The following is an 18,354-nucleotide window of genomic DNA, read 5'->3' on the forward strand; positions in this document are numbered from 1 at the left end:
ACTAGGGAAGCATGAATAAGCACTCATAGTGGAGACAGGACAGCAGTAAATTACAGACACACAGTCTGTGGAAAATTCCCACCTTAACCTTGGTTCCATGTTTGACTTTGTTTTGCTGCATACAGGCAACATCCCTGAGGCTACTGTTAAACATCAATGTGGTTCAACAGCAACTGCTCCTTCCTCTGTTCTGAGATGCTGAAGACCAGTGTTGAGAATCAAAGCTATATTTTACTGGGCATATGCTCACACTACAATCTCTGGGGTATATGATAGTGTAATTTACAGCAACCTCAGTGGGTCTGGTTTGAAATCTTAAAGCCATCTTTTGACACATCATGCTCAGGTGGGTTCAGAAACATATGTGTAACATAAAAAACTCTGTGGTCTTAGTCATTGCCCCCAGTTTCCAGTGACTTTCAGGACCACTTTATTATAGACTGTCATCAAATTTCAAATTCTGTAGCATTCTGTAAATGTAAGAAGTGGCATTATTTTCTTTCTGTATTGATTTTCAGTACACCTTTTTTCCCGTATTGATCCATTTCCATGCATTTTCCCTCTTCATATTAAGACATTGACAAACCAGCAGTCCTGACAAAAGAACACTTGTTTTTATAGTTGATTGGCCATTTGGCATCAATTTATCACAGGACTATCTTACTTTAAAATGCACTGGTATATAAAATATATCAAGATGCATTTAAGAACTCCAGCTGAAGAAATGCACTGGGAAAGTTAACATTTGTGAAGTCTCTACCAGATATATTTTAATATGTTTTTACAAAATTTCTTTTATCCACAAGTGCCAAATAGAATATGCCAATAACATTTGACAATGTTAAGTTACCTGACATTAAAAATGCTGCATACTTTTCAGCACTGGATTTGCCCTGCTAATGTTTTCTATTTGAGTGAGACTTATAAGCTTAATGAGCTTATCTGATGAGAAGAATCCAGTAAGACAGCCATTATAATGCCTGTATGCTTGAATAGCATGGACAACACTTAAAGATTAACGTATCACATGCTCATACGCCTCTCTTTTTACTTAAACAAGCCTGATTAGGCAGTTTTAAGTTTCCTGTTCTGAAAAAGAAACTACTTGTTCTCTTCCACTGCAAGTCCCAAATTTGTTGACTTTTCAGAATGGCGTGATGGTTAATTTGAAGGGTGTGCAATTTAACAGTTTCAACAGTCCAAAAAAAGTGTTTGGATCTGTCACAGGATATCAACTATTTGCACCCAATGAGGAAGTAGTCCTTGCTCTGAGATTTCTTATAAGTAACTTCCAATATCCAAGAATCAGGAGTCAGATACAGAGCTAGCAAGGACTCACCATTAAACTTTAAATATTCTCTCTTCACCGTTTTGGAGGTGGGCTATGGCCAATTGTTAGGGATGACCACTCTAGAACTGCTACTTACTCGTTATCCTTCCTTGTTGTGCTTCAAATTAAACATCTTTTGGGTAACCTACAATAAAGAATTAAAATTCTTTGAAGGGATCAGTGAAACTAGATACACTGGAAAAAAAAAATTATCAAGATGTAAGAAAAGCTCCTCTTGAAATAAATGCTATCAAACTGACAGGAACTGTGTATTACTCCTGTAGTGCCTATCACTGTCTAGAAGGGCTAGAGAAGCAAGGAGAGAACATGCACTTCCTTTCTTGCACAGCACACAGTTTCCTGTAGCAGCCATTTAGCAACAAGGATCAGTGCAGCCGAGAAGCAGGAAAAGGAAGAGAAGCTCGCTTTTCACAGTGACCATGCAGCTGTATCACATCCATGTTACTTGCCTGAGTACGCAAAGCAGTGGAAATAGACTGAAAAAATAGTTGTTTTAATCTATCTTTCAACATCCTGGTATTGAATTAACACAGTTCAAGATCTAAATTGGCCAGTGGAATATGAACAAGTATGCTGTTCCTCCCAACAATCAAAGCTTAGTTTATGGCTGTATAACATGATAATCAATTTAAGGCTTTGGTCAAGTCAAGCAACCCAAAGTATTAAAAAAAATTAGGACTAGAGAGATCAGCTTTAAATAAATTTTCATTTTAGAAGTAGAGCAATTTATCATTTTAATCATATTACAGTAAAAATTTCTCCAAGTCAAATTATTTTCTGTTACCTTGGGCAGAATAATACTTTGTCATAATGTTGAATTTTTGACTCTCACTTTTCAAGCCATCTCAAGACAAGAAACATTCCATATTCTCCACAACTCTAAGAAATCATCTCCATCTCATTCTGCTCAATACAGGGGCCAATGACAGCTCCAAAAAATACAGAAGCAAAGAGTATACATTGTTATTTGATAGAAAAAGCCTAAATTTATTACACAGCTGCATCATTGATACGTACAGGCTTGCCTGTAGAGAAGGAAAATACTGGTGTTGAGCAGAATCCTCCAAAGAATAGCAGGAACAAGTGCCCAGCACTGCTAAGAGTTAGTGATCTAGTTCGGGGACCTTGTTGAGCTTGCACAGCAAGGAGTGCTAAGGATCTTGGTCATCATCTGCAACTCCTTGACACAACTGTAGTAAAAGTTCTCCTCAAAGTATGATATACTTCCTGACTTCTCAAGAAAAAAAATCATAGCATTTGATGCAAACTAAGATGAACAAAGTCAGTGAAATGTAAATAGTTAATAAATTAGCATATTCTAATAAAGTTTCAAGCAGATCAGTATTGTGCCTAAAAACCTGCTCAAATTTAGTTGCATTCTCTTTAATGAAGCAAAAATGGTATTTCACAGAACAACACAAGAAGTGATATTGGAAGTCCTGAATAAGGTATTGCTATTGCTGAGGCTCTCTAGCAACACAAAGAAAAGGTTAACTCGGTGCCTTACTCAGCAGCCTACCACCAGCACCCTCAGTTTTTCCAACATTCTTTTTTTTCCCTACTTCTCCTTTTTATTCCACTAAAAGCAGAAAACTGGGACGTAGCTGGCTCCAACTCTTATTCCCATGCTCTACTATTCACATCACTTAACTGCTTTCAGCTTATGGAGATTGCTGACCTGCATTTAAACTTTTTTTTTCTGACACTATCCAACATTTTTGTAGAAATCCATTTGAGATTTAACCACTTCCCATAACTTCATACCTTTGTGTAAAGCTTTCTTCATCTGGTTTGGAAACTAAAGTAGAAATTTAACTAGTAAGTTCTTTAAGAACTGTAGGCAGTTTTCAAGATGTAGGAGGCAAAAATTCCTGTCCACAATGTGTGAACACTGAAGAAAAGCATGTAATATAATCATGGTAATATTCAATTAATATTCAACTTGACTGCTTCAAGAGACCATCCCATACAGTTCATCTAGACATTGGATACACCCTCATTTTGGAATCATGTGCAAGATCACTGCTTACCAGATGAAGTTATCTCTCCCAGTCTTTGCAGCTAGTTAGTCATCTCTATATACTACACATCTGAATTCATGTGTCTTTGTCTGAACCAGTCTATCCCATCTTTTATAGCTTCTGAAGTAAAGCCTAAGTGCAGCACTGTCCATAAATAACTCCTAGCAGAGAGACATACTGCTGCATTAAACCAACTGGACTTTGGCTTGTTGGATTTTATTTCAGCAAGTCATAAAGGTTCACGGGTAGCTCATGTATTCATAGTAGCAGCAACAAGCACTTAAAAGTTGCTTTAGAAAGATATTGTACAAAGTCAGATAATTTTATTTCAGTATGTATGTGAGTAATCTGTCAAGATACACCCTGAGGAAGCGTGCTCAGTGTTGATTTACACATGCTATAGCGGGTGTCTGGCTATCTGCCTCACAATAGAGGTACTTTCTAAAGACAGCCTTGTTCTCTTTCACTTCACAGAAGAATCAAAAATAGCTTACTTGTTTACAGTCACAGAAGTCAGCAACAAGAAAACACTTCAGACATACAAACCAGGAAATCTAGATCAAATGCAAGACTCAAGACTATTGAAAAGCAAGCCACATACTAATAACACCAGGTTACTTGAGTCCTGCTCAAATATAGGAAACCAAGCTATTTGTGCTTTTCTATATATCAAGCACAAAGAACATTCTCAGTACCTTTGACAAAGATGCTTTTTCCTGGAACTGTTGTATTTTGTCTGCTGACAATGAATAGCTGAAGTCTTATGTTAATCAGTCTAAACAATTCATGTTTTCACCTCTGTCTCATCTTTAACCACCTTCCCTGACTTCACAAAGCTATACTTTCTTCCAGTTATATAATGATACCCTGACCCTGCAAACACAGGTTTTAAGTTTCATAAACAAAGTCCAAGCAAACCACAGCTTAGACAGGAAGGTTTCCAGTGAGTATTTTTTATGTTGTAGCTTAAGTAACAAAAGTAACTTGAGAATTTATTTTAAAAAATATTTCACTAATAGCAACCAGAACCTTTCCAATATTACAAAACAGTAGACTTCTTTATCCCCACCTAAGTTTTCAGTAGTAATAGTTTTAACTCTGTAAGAGACTCAAGAGCTAGTATCAACATGCATTCGTTAGTTTTGTAATTGCCAGAAGTCACATGGGATGCCCCTACCACACAATACACTAAAAACTCCTTAGCTGCAGGCAGAAATATACATTCTACACACTGCTTCAACCAAGTCTAGTTGAAGTTGGGCTGTTGGGGGTTTTATATGCAGAGATGGAAAAAATTAAATTTTAATAAAAACCCTGAAACTCCTATTCTGAGGCAATTCCATTCTTGAACATCTAGACTTGACAATTTCACTCTCCATATCTTCAGACATTGTATCACTTACAAGGCTGATAGTCAGATACCAGTGTTAAATCAAACCAATCTGGTTTTCAATTTTGACAGAGGTCACTGCTGTTAGATATATGAAAGCTAATGGTGTTTCTACATGCTGACACAATCACAGATTTTAGATTCGCATCAAAGCTCTGCACAGCCAAGAAACTTTATCTTCACTAGCATGAACAGACCACCTTCCTCCATCATGCATACAAACACATCAGAAGAGGACAGCAATGGTAGTCTAAGAAAAAATATCTACACCACAGTTAAGGCAAAAAAGGAGAAAATGCACCAGGATCAGTCTGTATCAAAGCCATCTATTATTTCAGAGAAAATAAAAATCAGATTGAAGACAGCACACTTCTCTTACACAGACTAATTCATTACTACTACTTTTTTTTGTGTATCAGAACATACCCACACCATTCAGTGCATTCATATGCAATACTAAATCTACCTTTCAGAAAAAGGAAGGCCAAGGATATTCTACTTTGTCATAGACATCACCTTTACTGTTTTTCCAAGCATGACAACTTACGTAAAAAAAGTCAGAGCACAAAACATTTTGAAGTTTCAGCTACCACCATTTGTGTTCTTTTGTGATAGTAGTTTACATATTTTTTCTGAAAAACCTCCTCCTGAAACTTAAATGGGCTTTTTCAAAACACTTTACAGGAGAAAGAACAAGTTGGGAATAAGTTCAATTCTGCGTAGAATCCCCAAATTTACAGCTACATCTGGCAAGTTTCCTATCTTCAATTTAATCACTCCAAATTAGAAGTTACAGTTAATGCCAATAATGCCAATTAATTGTTCACTCAAGCCCTGCAGGGAAAAAAAATATTCTCGTGGATAGTTTATAATGCTGTCTTTGGAAATAAAAGTATTAAAGCAGCTAAAGAGTTTCCCATGCATCTGGTTTACTGGCTACCAGACAGATGAGGGCTAAAGTTACTTTGACTTTCTGGGGATCTTCTGAGAGGACAAAGTAACTGCAGAGGCAAGGTATGTGCATGCACCAACTGTTTTAGCTGCAAGTCAAACACCTCAATGTTAAACAGCAGTTTACAGAAGCATTCTCTTCCAGTAAGGGGATACTCTAAATACTGCTGCTTGCCAGAAATGGATTAAAGAATTGCTGTAGCTATGGACATACCCAAAATAAAGCTGTTTTCAGGTAGGGGAATAGAATGAGCAATTTAACAGTGCACATGAAAAGCTTGCATCTTTCACTGACTTATTCACTTCACAATCACTGACAAGACTGATGTACATATTTCTGCAACTGTAAAAGCAGATAAAATATTTAATATGTAATTTACAATGTATTTTATCAGCTTGGCATACAGATGAACAGAATATATCAAAGTAGTTGAGTTATAGGCTTGTGAAGGCCCTGCAAAAATATTAATTCAGATATCTGCTAATTTAAAAAAAAAATCAATTTGCATTTTAGAAGTGATACAATTCCATCTACCACAAAATACAAAGAGCTGCAAAAACGTATACCATTCCAACAACAATGTATATAAGTTATTAAATAATGATCTGATTTAAAAGAATATAAATGAAGCCTTTAAGTAGGTCTTTTCTACATGCATATTATTCCTCATTAAAGAAAAATATGTAAAAAGGCCATTGGTAATTGCTTTGTTAACCACTGTAGAAAACGCCAATTCTCTGGTCACAGATGCCACTAGTTTAGCACTTAAGGTCTCTGCAGTGTTACATGTGATTATTTTTAAATACTGTTAATTCTATTACTCCATTGGTAAAGAATGTGTGACTTGGAATATGGCAGTCTTCATATTGAGAGGGCAGTGATGCACAGTTTTATAATTATCCAGAAGAACAGCACCCTCCACTGCTCTGCACTTGTGGCTCATCATCAATGATCTGTACACCTCGCCTTGCTATTCCTGACTGACTGGAACCATTGCCTCTTGCTCTTTCATCCACTTGAGCAGTTTCTATCATTCCTGTAAAGAAAGAAACGTATTAGATGACATTCCATTTCATTTTTACATTGAGACTCCGCTATCTTAATCAATCTGAACTATATGCACAGAGACAAAAGTTCAGCAAGAGTGGTTCTCCCATTTGTTATGCAGAACTAAGTACTCAGGTATCACATGGCATAGCTTCAAGAACATATTAAATCTTTTTTCTAAAGTACCCAACATACAGTGGCTCCTGGTCACTATGGGAGACCGTAGAGATCCTCAGGTGTCCTGGAGTTAGCAACTTCAAAAGCTAGATTTACCCACTCATATCATTAACACCGTTAAAAATCCCAACCAAATAAACAAGAAACACCACCCTCCAAAAAAATCCTCCCCAAAACCCCAACCAACTACCTCTTCAGAAACGCAGGAGACCTTTTCCTTAAATTCTTTTATCACAGAAATACAATTAATAGAATGATTTGTTTGTGTTGGATTTTCATCCCACATACCATGATCTTTACAATTTGTTTAGATTTCTGTGTAAAATTTGCATTATTAAAGCTTTGAGTTTATGATTTGTAATAAGTATCATATGAGAAGATTTTTGAAAGAGATTGAAACAGAGGGTCTGAAGCAAGCAGTGGTGAGAGCAGCAACATGAAGTTTAATCTGGGTTACTACTTATATGTGGTAAGTGGAACAGCAGTCAGTGCTCCAACAAATGACCAAGACATTTTTGGAGTACAGCATGAATTTGTAATATTGTAAGCATCCATACATCAGGCTTCCAGAGCTGTTACAGAACACAAGTGCCTTGAAGCAGACTGAAATGAAGTCAGTTCTAAGTAGTACCATACACTAAAGCTTTTCTATATGGGCCTGAAAAGCATTTCTGAAGCCTGGAGCATCTTATGCATTAGCTCCTTACCAACAAACCACATAATACTTACTTTTGCAAAGGTCAAGAAAGAGTTCTTCAATTCCTTTGTTCTGTTTAGCTGATGTATGATAATGTTTTGCTCCAACAGATTCAGCATACCTGTAGAAATGCAGATATGGAGCCTCACTGTAGTAAAGGACTATCTTTCTAAACTACTTTACATGAAGGTATAAAATGATCACAAGAGGTTTTATTCTGACTTCAGAGTTAATCTACACATGCTTATTTAATACAAAAAAAAAAAAGGAGTTCTGCCAGGACTGATACAACACAGATGAAATTAAGAAAATTTCATGTCCAGAAATGGACTTAAACTGCAAATGTTGACTTTAATCACAAACAACTCCCAAGCTACAGCTTGGTCAGCCAGGATACCCTGTGACTCAGATACTAACAGAACACTCAACTGGCAGGCATAAGCCAGCAGTGCCTAGCTGGCTGTGATGTTAACAGCATCACGAGTTTCTTACTCCAGCATGATTCTGCAATGACTGTTTCTATTAGTAATAGGTGTGACTTACATTTCTGCTTCTTGCACTGAAACATGTCTCTCTTTTTCCAAGTCTATTTTGTTACCTGTTGAAAACAAATTAATCTTTTAAGTCCTTGTACTCTAAAACTACCCAAAAAGAAAGCAGACATGTAATCATGGTACTCCATTTTCTCAAGCTGTCCCAATAAAGACCAGCTCTTACACAAGTCTCACTTTCAAGGACAACATGATTTGACAATCTCCTTTCACACAAGCATTTACAGGCAACAAAGCGCTACCTCTGTAGGGAGATCAGAACAGCTAAATGCCTCCATATAAAACGCCCAATTGTGCCTTTTTGTCCTTTTTTTTTGTGATTTATTAGCACTTTCCATGTGCTACAGAGGTAATTTTTGTAGAATGTCCACATATCTAACCTCATTAAAGTGTTTTAATAATTAGATCAGATTTAAATCTACACCCAGCATCTCTGTTGCATTCTATTTGCATTGAAATACCCAAACTTTAACTCACTCCAACCTTCATGCACTCAATTATCAAAACAGACATGCACCTAGTCTGTGCCACCAAGAAAAGCCATGAGTTTGAGTACTTGAAAGAAGAATAATATATTTTTTGTTAAACTATCATCTGCAGGTGTCTGTAGCATGCATTTCTGATAGTGTGCAATAAAACAGCTTATTCTTTCAAACACTTGTTTTCCTCAATATGATCTACTGAAACTTCTAGCTCCAGTTTAATTTTAAAAATCTAACATAAGCTTTACCCTTTCACATGTACAAGCTGTCAAAGCAGCATTTGGAAGATGCTATTAATCAAAACAGACGCTTCCCATTCAATCATGTTGAAAAATACTTACCTACTATACATAAACAGATTTCATTTCCCAACATTTTTCTTAATTCTTTAACCCAGTTTTTTACCTGCAAAAAGAATAGATGTGAGCTTGGTATCACTTGATATACTATTAATTTAGCTAATATGGACCCATCCCATTTCCATCATTAACTATCTATTCTAAACTTAAAGCAAAAATGTTTAGAGCAACATAGATGGAAAAATATTCTTTAGCTAGCTACATATGGCCCTTGGTCAGCAGGTTTTATTTCACAGGTGAAATCAAGAGCAAATGACTTAGATAAAATGTTTCAATTACTCCAGAAATATAACTCGCCATACTCAGTATAGCAAGTCCACTGCACGGGCCACTTCAGGTCAGACATGAGATATTTTATCAGCAGGCACTTACTGAAAGACTACAAATGGTACTTTAAAGGTAGGGGTACCTGAACTGAGTTTTCCCAGTTAGATTATAACAGATGTATATTTCATGAGAGAACAGATGGGACAAGCATGTTAAGTCAGCTGATGGTATCTGTTATCAAATCTGTTGTCATGCTTTGAAGCTTGTATGATCACTGCACTGAATCAGGAACTACTATTTTAAGGGAATAATTGTGAAGAGAGGTAATCACTTCAAGAATCTAAAAATAAGGCTACACGATATAGTAGTACTTCTGCAGTAACTTCTGTCAATCAGCCTTCCCTCTTTTTTTCTGCACATTTAAATGTTTTGGTGTCACAGGGTTTTACTATGTAGGGCTCAGCATGAAAAGGCACAGGTTGAAGTATCCACAGGTCATCACCATTCTGCAGGTGGCAGCAAGTGTTTAACTGCTCACATAAGTGCTTTACTTGCCCTATATCAAACTATTTAAATTAGTTAAGCTTTTGTGGATCTATACCCTTTCACTATTTCTATCCCTGCTAACCTGAGCCTTACCCATACAACCACAATTTCTTACTTCTCCCTACAGAAGTCCAACTAGTTTTGCCAAAAATTAATCACAGACAAACATGCTTAGAAAAGTGTCACCAGTTTTCAGTTGAAACATCCTACAGAGTACAACAAAGGTTGACACAGCGTAGAAAAAACTCACCCGATCAAACTGATCAGCTGATTCAGCCATAAAATAATTAGCCATCAAATTACGTATTTTCACGAGGACTTGAAAAACAACTAACTTATCACAAGAAGGTAACATCTCCACTATCATGTGTTACAATTTCAGAGTTCTCAGATCTGTAAAGGGTCATGTCATTTAATACCTTTTATGAATTTGGTTTATACAGTAAAGATCAGTATGGCATACCATAACAACAGTCCAGGCTTATGTTTATAGCCTGTCACAGGTAACTTGCATAGCTGCATCACAAACTATTCTGAGTTGGAAGGGAGCCACAAGGATCATGAAGTCCAATTCTTAAATTAATACCCATTACATCCCCATATAGGGATCAAACCTACAACTTTGACCTTATTAGCACGGTGCTCTAAGAAACTGAGCTAATTCTCTGGTGTTCTTTGAATAGCAGAACCTGATAGCAGGGAAGCCAGTCTTCAAAGGAATACTAATAAGCTGTATACTTCCATTACATGATTTACATTTGCAAATAAAATATATTGCCAAAACCAGAAGACTTCTGTTTACACATTACAGATTATTTCTCAACCAATTTACAGTTTAGATGTAAAAGTTGCCCAGTACCTTTTGAAAAGAGTCTTCATCTGTTATATCATATACTAGAATAGCGCCATTAGAGTCCCTGTAGTAGATGGGCCCCAGCGCATGAAATCTTTCTTGACCAGCTGTATCCTGCATTTAAAATACACTTATTAGCATTTAAGACAAAGCAAACAATATGTCAAGGAACTCCAAATACTTAGGAAATTTTACTTTATTAAGAAGTGCCTAACATTTGTGACACAGTAAGCCAACATCATTTTTTTTCAGAAAAACATTCTAATTAAGGAGGAAAAAAATAGAAATATAAACGTACCCATATCGCAAGATTTACTCTTTTTCCACCAATATTTAGCTTCTTTGTAAGAAAAGATGCCTAGAAAGCAAAACAGATTAGAGTTAAGTTTTACACACCAAACACATAATTTGACTTCAAATTAATTTATTAATAAAGCATCAGAATCAATAAAACACAAATTTCCAGATCAAAAGACTCTGTAAGCAAGAAGCCTAAGTCAATACTAAGCCAGTTAGTCATTTCTCTACAGCTTGCCAGCAGCCTATTCTAAATAAATTTGGGTTAAACCAATCATTTACTACATCTTTCTGTTGTTTTGAATGATTTGGGAAGGATGAGTTGGGCGGAAAGAGTCTGAATCCACAACACTGATAAGTCTAAGATGAACTCAAAGAATTTCACAAGAGTATGTAAAGTCTGGGCAGGAACCAGCCCAACAAGATTGTTAATCTGCAGGGGTTAGGCAAAGTAGTTCGCTATTAACAACGTACTAGAACCATAAACAATTATTTTATCACTAAATATCTTGGAACATTAGTATTTCCTTGTCTGTAACTTTTCCCTTTTTTTGCAGAAGTGAGCCCAGAACTCACCCTCATCTGTTTTTTGGTTCTGTGTTTTTGTTTGTTTGATCTGAGAAGCCTCAGAATAAGCATACCAGCTGCTTCAGAATTACACTGTTTTAAACTTCTGGAAATGTTTTACAGGAGCAGAGCACATTGCAAGGTTAATCTGATTTCAGCAAATTGAGCAAGTCTGGTTTGCTCCAAATTTGCGTGATTCACATTTTCAGACACCATCTCTGTTACCAAGTCTGTAATTTGATGGCTAAAAAAGGGAATATAATTTAATACAAATTTAATGGACCAGAACAGGGTCTCAAGGTGTTGATGCATTAGGACTGCCAATGCTCCCCCCATTCTAAAGACTAGCAGTAACATGTTATATCAAACAGTTCAGTTACCAAAAGCTTACTTTTGTCTTTTGCCTTAAATTACAGTCAGATTTCCTTTCAGTTTTACCTCAGTTTGCATTTGGGTTCAAACAAGTACTCAGTATTTTATGATAGATTAATCACAGATTATTTTAGGATGGACTGCAGCAGCTCAAGAGAAGCTCTCTATACAAGCACTGACCAGCCATAGAACTAAGAGTCCAACCAACATGTGGAAAGTGTCATGGGCCAGACGAGATGTTTGAACCAGCTTGCTGCTTAACTAAACAAGCAACCAGAATGCACACAGAAGACTACAGTAGCTCAATGCACACCAATCTAAACTACTGTCAGTGCCCTTCCAGAGTGCTGCCTGTATTAGTCATTCAACATTCAGTTGCTAGAGCAGCTCCTGCTCTTCAGCTACTTCCCTGGCACCTGTAAGACCCAAGATGAGATGACTAAAAAAGCCCTTTTCATCCTTAAGTTGCACCTTCCCACGAAGTCTGATAAAAAGAACAGAGAGAGAACAGACCAGAAGAAAAACAGACACTTTCCAAGAGCAGATAGCAAAGAACTGATCACAACAACCCTTGTGTTCAACATAAGTGAAGCATTAACACTACACTACTCCCTCAGTCTAGAGTGAAGGGACTCACTGTAGTGTCAAAACTCTGGAAAAACTTCCAGACAGCATGTTAAATGAATCTGATCCTCTAGCCAACCTGTAACAAACAGCTTAACAGAAGAGTAGCAAATCTTCAACATCAGAAAACTCCTCATTCTTTAATTAAAAACTCCAGAGCAAGTTGATGGCTTTCAAACAGCTGTCCCTGAGGATTAACTCATCAGTAGTCTTTACCATTTGTTGTATTACATACACCACACTTTAAAAACTGAAAGCTAGGAGGCAACTTCAGAAGTTTTAATTCACCAATACTTGGGCCACAGGGAGAGAAGCTATTGTTAGGCACAATGAATCAATCTTACCTGACAATATTTTAGTGATCTGCTGTACTACAGTACTCAATATTCTACTGCAAATCTCACAGGAAAAGCTCCTCTGAGCAATGTTTGCTTTTGTAGTAACACCAACAATCCAAACCTGCTTAATTGATGTAAATTCCATACAAACGTTTGAGAATCAATTTCTGAACAGAAAAATCTTTCACAGAACGGGGATTTATATATAAAAACACAGAACTCAGTATCCATAAAATCCTGTCATTGTAGCTTTACACAATGACCCAGTTAATAGCACAAGTACATCTCCTATCTGACAGACCAAAAACTAAAGTTGGTTTATCTACATAGGTAGGTTTTACTTCAGTATAAACTGTCCTTCAGGTACTATAGTTTTTGATAGGAATACTGTCCTTTATCACTCAGATATAGATTTCCATTTTTTATATACTTCAGCCCTAAAAGACTCCTACATACAAGTAAGACTTTTTAGTATCACATAAACATCCATAACCATGGGAGACTGTAGCAAAGGTATGTAGCACTGGGCTATCATACTTGCTTTCTGTATTAAAACCTAAAGAATTTGTAATGGTTAAGTCTTAGTCTATCTAAAGTCTTAGGCCCATAATCAAAAAGGACAGTATCCTCTATCAGATACCCTGATTACAAGCAGGTTTTTCTGATAAGACTGGAACCTGGTATTTGAAGCAGCCACGGTTAGTAATGAGCAGAAAGCTTTGTCAACATGCTGGAGGACACCATCAATACTATATGACAGATTTAATGCTTCATTCTTCTTTATTTTATTCATATACTGGAAGAACACAGTTAGCAGGCTCTGCTCATGGATTAGTAGGTATGGGTAAGTTTGGTCTGTTTACCATCAATAAAACACATTTTACATCCACAGTGGCAAACATGTCAAAGACAAATCAACCAGTATCTTTTAACCAACCTTTCAACACACACATACCCCTCACCAACCATTCTGAGCTTAGTGAGGGATAAAAAAACAACCCAATCAATCAAGTCAATATTAGGACTATGCAGTTTTTAGAAATTTGGGAAAACCCAACACATAAGCAAGAGCCTTAACTTCTCTTTTGAGATAGTTCAGAGAAAAAGTCAGTTGCCAAGATTTTAATTTGTCAAGTGTCCAAGTCAAAGCCTTTGACTACCTAAAGGTCCTTAAGTAATTGCACACAGAAAAAGCTTCAACATTTTCTCTAATCTCCAAAAACCTTACTGAATTGAGTACCACAAATCTGAGTTGTGACGATTTTACAATCAGTAGCTCTTGGTCAATTCAAAGATAAGTAACTTCAAACAACTCTTTGAAGCTTCTAATTTTCATATTTTGACTCTGTCTTATGACTGGTTTGAAGAATACTTAGGCACTTAGAAAAGAATAATGCAATTATAAGAGCTAAAATTGCAATCTTTTTACGTGGCTATAGGAAATATTTTCTTTCTTTTAATTCTTTCTTCTCTGAGTTCAGTTTTGTATGCCCACCAGGCCCTGCTAGGAGCTGATAAAGGGGCTTGAGTATAACACAAGGAAGATGCAGCTGGAAGAGAGTCTCCTGAAAGTAACTGAACAAAGGCAGGTATGTGGCACCTGCCCTTGGTGCTTCATCTTCAATAGAAGCAGGTTAGGCATACAAACACTGCATATAGCACTGAACTTCCTCAGGTTGTCTTCCACTCTCCCCCGGTTATCTTGATAACCAAGACAGCTCTTCCAGGTTATGCCAAGTCCATCAAAGGAATCAGGAACTCTACAATTACAACCACATACATCAGCAGCTCTCTCAGGTTGAATATTCTGCAATCCTCCACACATTTAAGAAAGCAGTATTCTGAAGTTTTTATTATTCAATTACTCAGGATAAATACAAGTATTTATCCAATTAAAAAAAACCAGTAGTTTGATAGTAGGTTTATTATTGGAGTAATTCCAGCACAGTTAACTTCATATGAATTTATATAGTATGATTATTGTATCAAGATGAGGGCACTTACTTCAATATTTCAAACAATGGGAACCAATTCTAATTGCCCTGCCAGGTCTGCTAACACGTTATGAATTTCATTAATAGTGGGCAAAACCCACTACTTTGCCTGCATCAGGTTTTCCACAGTGTTCTAACTAGATGCTTTCTTCTGTGCAATCAGCAGCTACCTAACTTCAACATGCAGGTCATCAGTATCTTAAATACATGACTTAAGTACATGACTTGATAACAACTTGACAACTACAGCAACACATCCCAGCAGCCTCCTAAATCAGAGGAGGCTCCAGTGCACTCTGGTTAGCACTGAGAGGAGTGGGGGGGGGGGGGGGGGGGGGGGGAGGAGAAACTGCTCCCTTTTAGTCAAAGTCTTCTGTTACTAGCACCAAAGAAACTTACATATTTGGGTATACAAAGAATAACTTCACAGAATAACATCACTAAATTAAGTTTCCAGAAGGCTACAATCTCACCACCCTTTTTGTTGCATACTGGAATAAAGCACTAAGCAATACCTTCTTTTTAAGTTAGAGAATAACCTCTCAATATCTAGTGATCTTTTCATGTGATTCATCATTGTCATTCCTTTACTGGACCAGGAACAAAGTATTTATCTAATTTTGGCTTTATTAGAACAAAAGGAATTTGGTGCAATACTTTGAACTGTTGCCATGAAGCAAAGCAACCTTATCAGATTAAGCCTTTTATCATAAAAAATACTAAAGGATGCTTTGCAAACATGTTATTTCATTGCTTAATCAGATATCCTAGTTTCTCTTGATCTTATTTTTTAATTATCATTCAATTTAATAGTGGAAGAACTGGCTTCATTTTTTTCTAGGACTGTACGATGTAGGGAAATAAAAATAATAAAGATAATACTTTACAAGTGCACATGATGCACAGTAAGGTTCAACAGCATTAACACTGTATTTTACAATCAATAAGATGTGTATGTGACCAAGGAGACCCAGAACAGAAAAGCAAACAACTTGATAAACAATGTGCAGTCAGTTAAAAGACAGGTAGCAACCACAAACCTGGTTACAGTGGAGAAACAAAATCTCATCAGGAAAAAATATTCTTTTTACTACCTCACAGCAAAAATGAAGCTACATTATCTGTTTATGAAACTCTCCCTGTATTGTTTCTAGTGCATCTACAACGCTGCTTTGGTTTTAAGGGAAAGTTTCACTATTAATTACTTCTGAGATACACAATTCAAGAAGCTCCCCCTAAATGCATGGGAATGGCACATAACTACCTTAAAACTGCACAGAACTGCCGTGTTTAACACGTTTTTAACATCACCTACTATTTCTTCCGTATTTCAAGAAACTCAAAATCAGTTCAAAACAACCCACTACTGGTCCACCAAGTGCCAGGGTTTGTTTCTTTATTTAACAAAAAAAAAATTAAGAGTGGTATACATTGAATCCACACTTCCACCTATGCAATCTGACATCCTGAAAGACTTAACACACCACTCACAACACAAACTTCAAAACATGTTTTCTGAGACCATGTACAGTACAAGCAGTGTATTCTGTACCATGGCACACATGCCGTCTATCACTAACTACTGGACATAAAAAAAACGCCATTATTTTCAAGCAGGCACCCCGTCACATTTCATTAGCACAACATCACTTTGTAGCTCTTTATAACTACAGACAGTACTGCTGAGAATCCAGGCAAAATTCAGGGAGCTGTTATGACAAGCAGTTAAGCTTTAAGAATCTTCCCCGTTATTGAATCATAAGCCTTAATCTCATAAACCATTTTGTGTAAGCTGTTCTCCTTAAACAAAAGCGTTTAGATAGTGCTAGAGTTAGGATTTGACAACATGAGGAAGACTATGATTAACAGAAACGCAGCACACATGAAACACTTAGTCATCAGTCCACTAACAATGATTACAATAACAACAGTACTTTTGCATCATACTTTCCAAGATTCAAATGAAGACATTCATATACGTAACTGGAAAAAACGAAGCAGTTAGTATGCAGAGTAGAAACGAGGCCTAAACATATTAAAAGCTTAAATCTGAGGCGTGAATAGAACGAGAAAACTGACTCTCGGCAAACTCGGCAGGTGACAGCCAGGACTAGCGAGCGGCGAGGGTGGCTCCGGCCGGCACTAAGCTGCAGACAAGGCACTGCCAGCAGAGCGAGGAGGTGCGCAAGGTGAGGGGAGAACAACAGCGGGACCCCCACACCACCGCCCCGCCCCGGCCCGCACCTGCAGGGTGGTGATGTGCTTATCGTTGAACTTGTTCTCGCAGTAGCGCAGCACCAGCGAGGTTTTCCCCACGCAGCCTTCTCCGAGCAGCACCACCTTGAAGGAGAAGCTGCGGCCCCCGGCCGCTGCGCCGGCCCCCGCCGCCATCCGCGCCCCGCCGCCGAGCCGCGCCTCACATCAACGGGCCGCACCGCGGCGCCGCCGCCGCCCACCGGGACGGGGACCCGCGGGGGAGCGGGAGGGGGGGCTGGCGAGGCACCGGCACGGCCCCGGAGACAGAGGCTGGAAAGGAACACAGCAACCGAACCTGCCCCACGGCCACGGCCCCGCTGCCCCTAATGGCGGCTTCTTCCTCCTACGTCACGCACCGCCCGGTCACGCGCAGCCCCCGCCGCCAATGGCAGGGGGGGAAGCGGCGGCGGGAGGAGGCCCCGCCCCTGGCGGCTGCTGGGCGGGGTCTGGGGCGGGGCTCGCGCAGGGGGCGGGGCCCAGGGCGGGGATCCCGCGCGAGCGCTGCCGCCCGTAAGGATTTGTCCCTAAATGCCGCGCTGAGGTTTCCTCCTGCAGAGCACGAACCTACCGAGCGGCTCCCCGGGGAAACAGAAAGCCCCTAATAAACACCGGCACGGATTTTGTGTGATTTTCCTTCCTGTGAACTAAGCTGCGCTAGTCTCTAAGTGTTTGCAAGATAAAAGTCCTTAATGAAGCACTTTAAAACAGGGATGTGGGGGCAGGTGAGGTAAAAGGCATAAGAAAAACGTTTTTCTGTCGAGTTCCTTGACTGCACGGGTCCAGTAGAGTTTCATACATAAGAATTGGACAACCACCTTGTAAAACTGGCTATCATTCCTTAATAAAAACTATCCTCAGAAACCAATCCAAACGACTGCAGCACAACCTCTCTCGAGTGATCATTTAGTGGTAAATAAAAGAATGCCTATGAAAAGGCTTCATAATGCAATTCCCTTTTTCTCTGTCAGATAGTCTTCATTTTTCTCTGTCAAGTAGTATTAATGCTCTGTTGTATGAGAAAGAATAAAAAACAAAGAATGTATCCAGGAGAGCAAGGACTAGATTTTCTGAAGTAAGAAGCCTAGTTGCTGAACAGTATTGCATTCACATACAGAATTGATTGTTTTTGTTTCTTCTAGAGGTAAGCAAAGTATACCATTTTAATAAATAAAGGAAGTGGGACAAGGAGGAAAAAAATCAATGCATACACAAT

At 38.2% G+C, this 18,354-nt stretch overlaps 1 protein-coding gene across 1 annotated transcript; it reads right to left on the reverse strand.

The window, feature by feature from the left end:
* Positions 1 to 743: 743 nt before the first annotated feature.
* On the reverse strand, positions 744 to 17,511 carry LOC131591458 (ras-related protein Rab-21). The gene is made up of 7 exons (XM_058862181.1): positions 17,130 to 17,511; positions 10,992 to 11,051; positions 10,700 to 10,807; positions 9,010 to 9,073; positions 8,179 to 8,233; positions 7,668 to 7,756; positions 744 to 6,750 (listed from the first exon to the last, which is right to left on the reverse strand). The coding sequence occupies exons 1-7, from the start codon at positions 17,274 to 17,276 to the stop codon at positions 6,611 to 6,613; spliced, it is 663 nt and encodes a 220-aa protein (XP_058718164.1). The 5' UTR covers positions 17,277 to 17,511; the 3' UTR covers positions 744 to 6,610.
* Positions 17,512 to 18,354: the final 843 nt, after the last annotated feature.

This window comes from Poecile atricapillus, chromosome W, assembly GCF_030490865.1.
Source record: "Poecile atricapillus isolate bPoeAtr1 chromosome W, bPoeAtr1.hap1, whole genome shotgun sequence".
NCBI classification, from domain to species: Eukaryota; Metazoa; Chordata; class Aves; order Passeriformes; family Paridae; genus Poecile; species Poecile atricapillus.

Coding starts and splice junctions, on each gene's coding strand:
- LOC131591458 (XM_058862181.1), bottom strand. CDS start 17,276: ATGGCGGCGGGGGCCGGCGCAGCGGCCGGGGGCCGCAGCTTCTCCTTC. Junction 8,234..9,009: donor AATCTGTTTATGTATAGTAG/GTAAGTATTTTT, acceptor TGTTTTCAACAG/GTAACAAAATAGACTTGGAA. Junction 6,751..7,667: donor CTTTCTTGACCTTTGCAAAA/GTAAGTATTATG, acceptor CTTTCTTTACAG/GAATGATAGAAACTGCTCAA.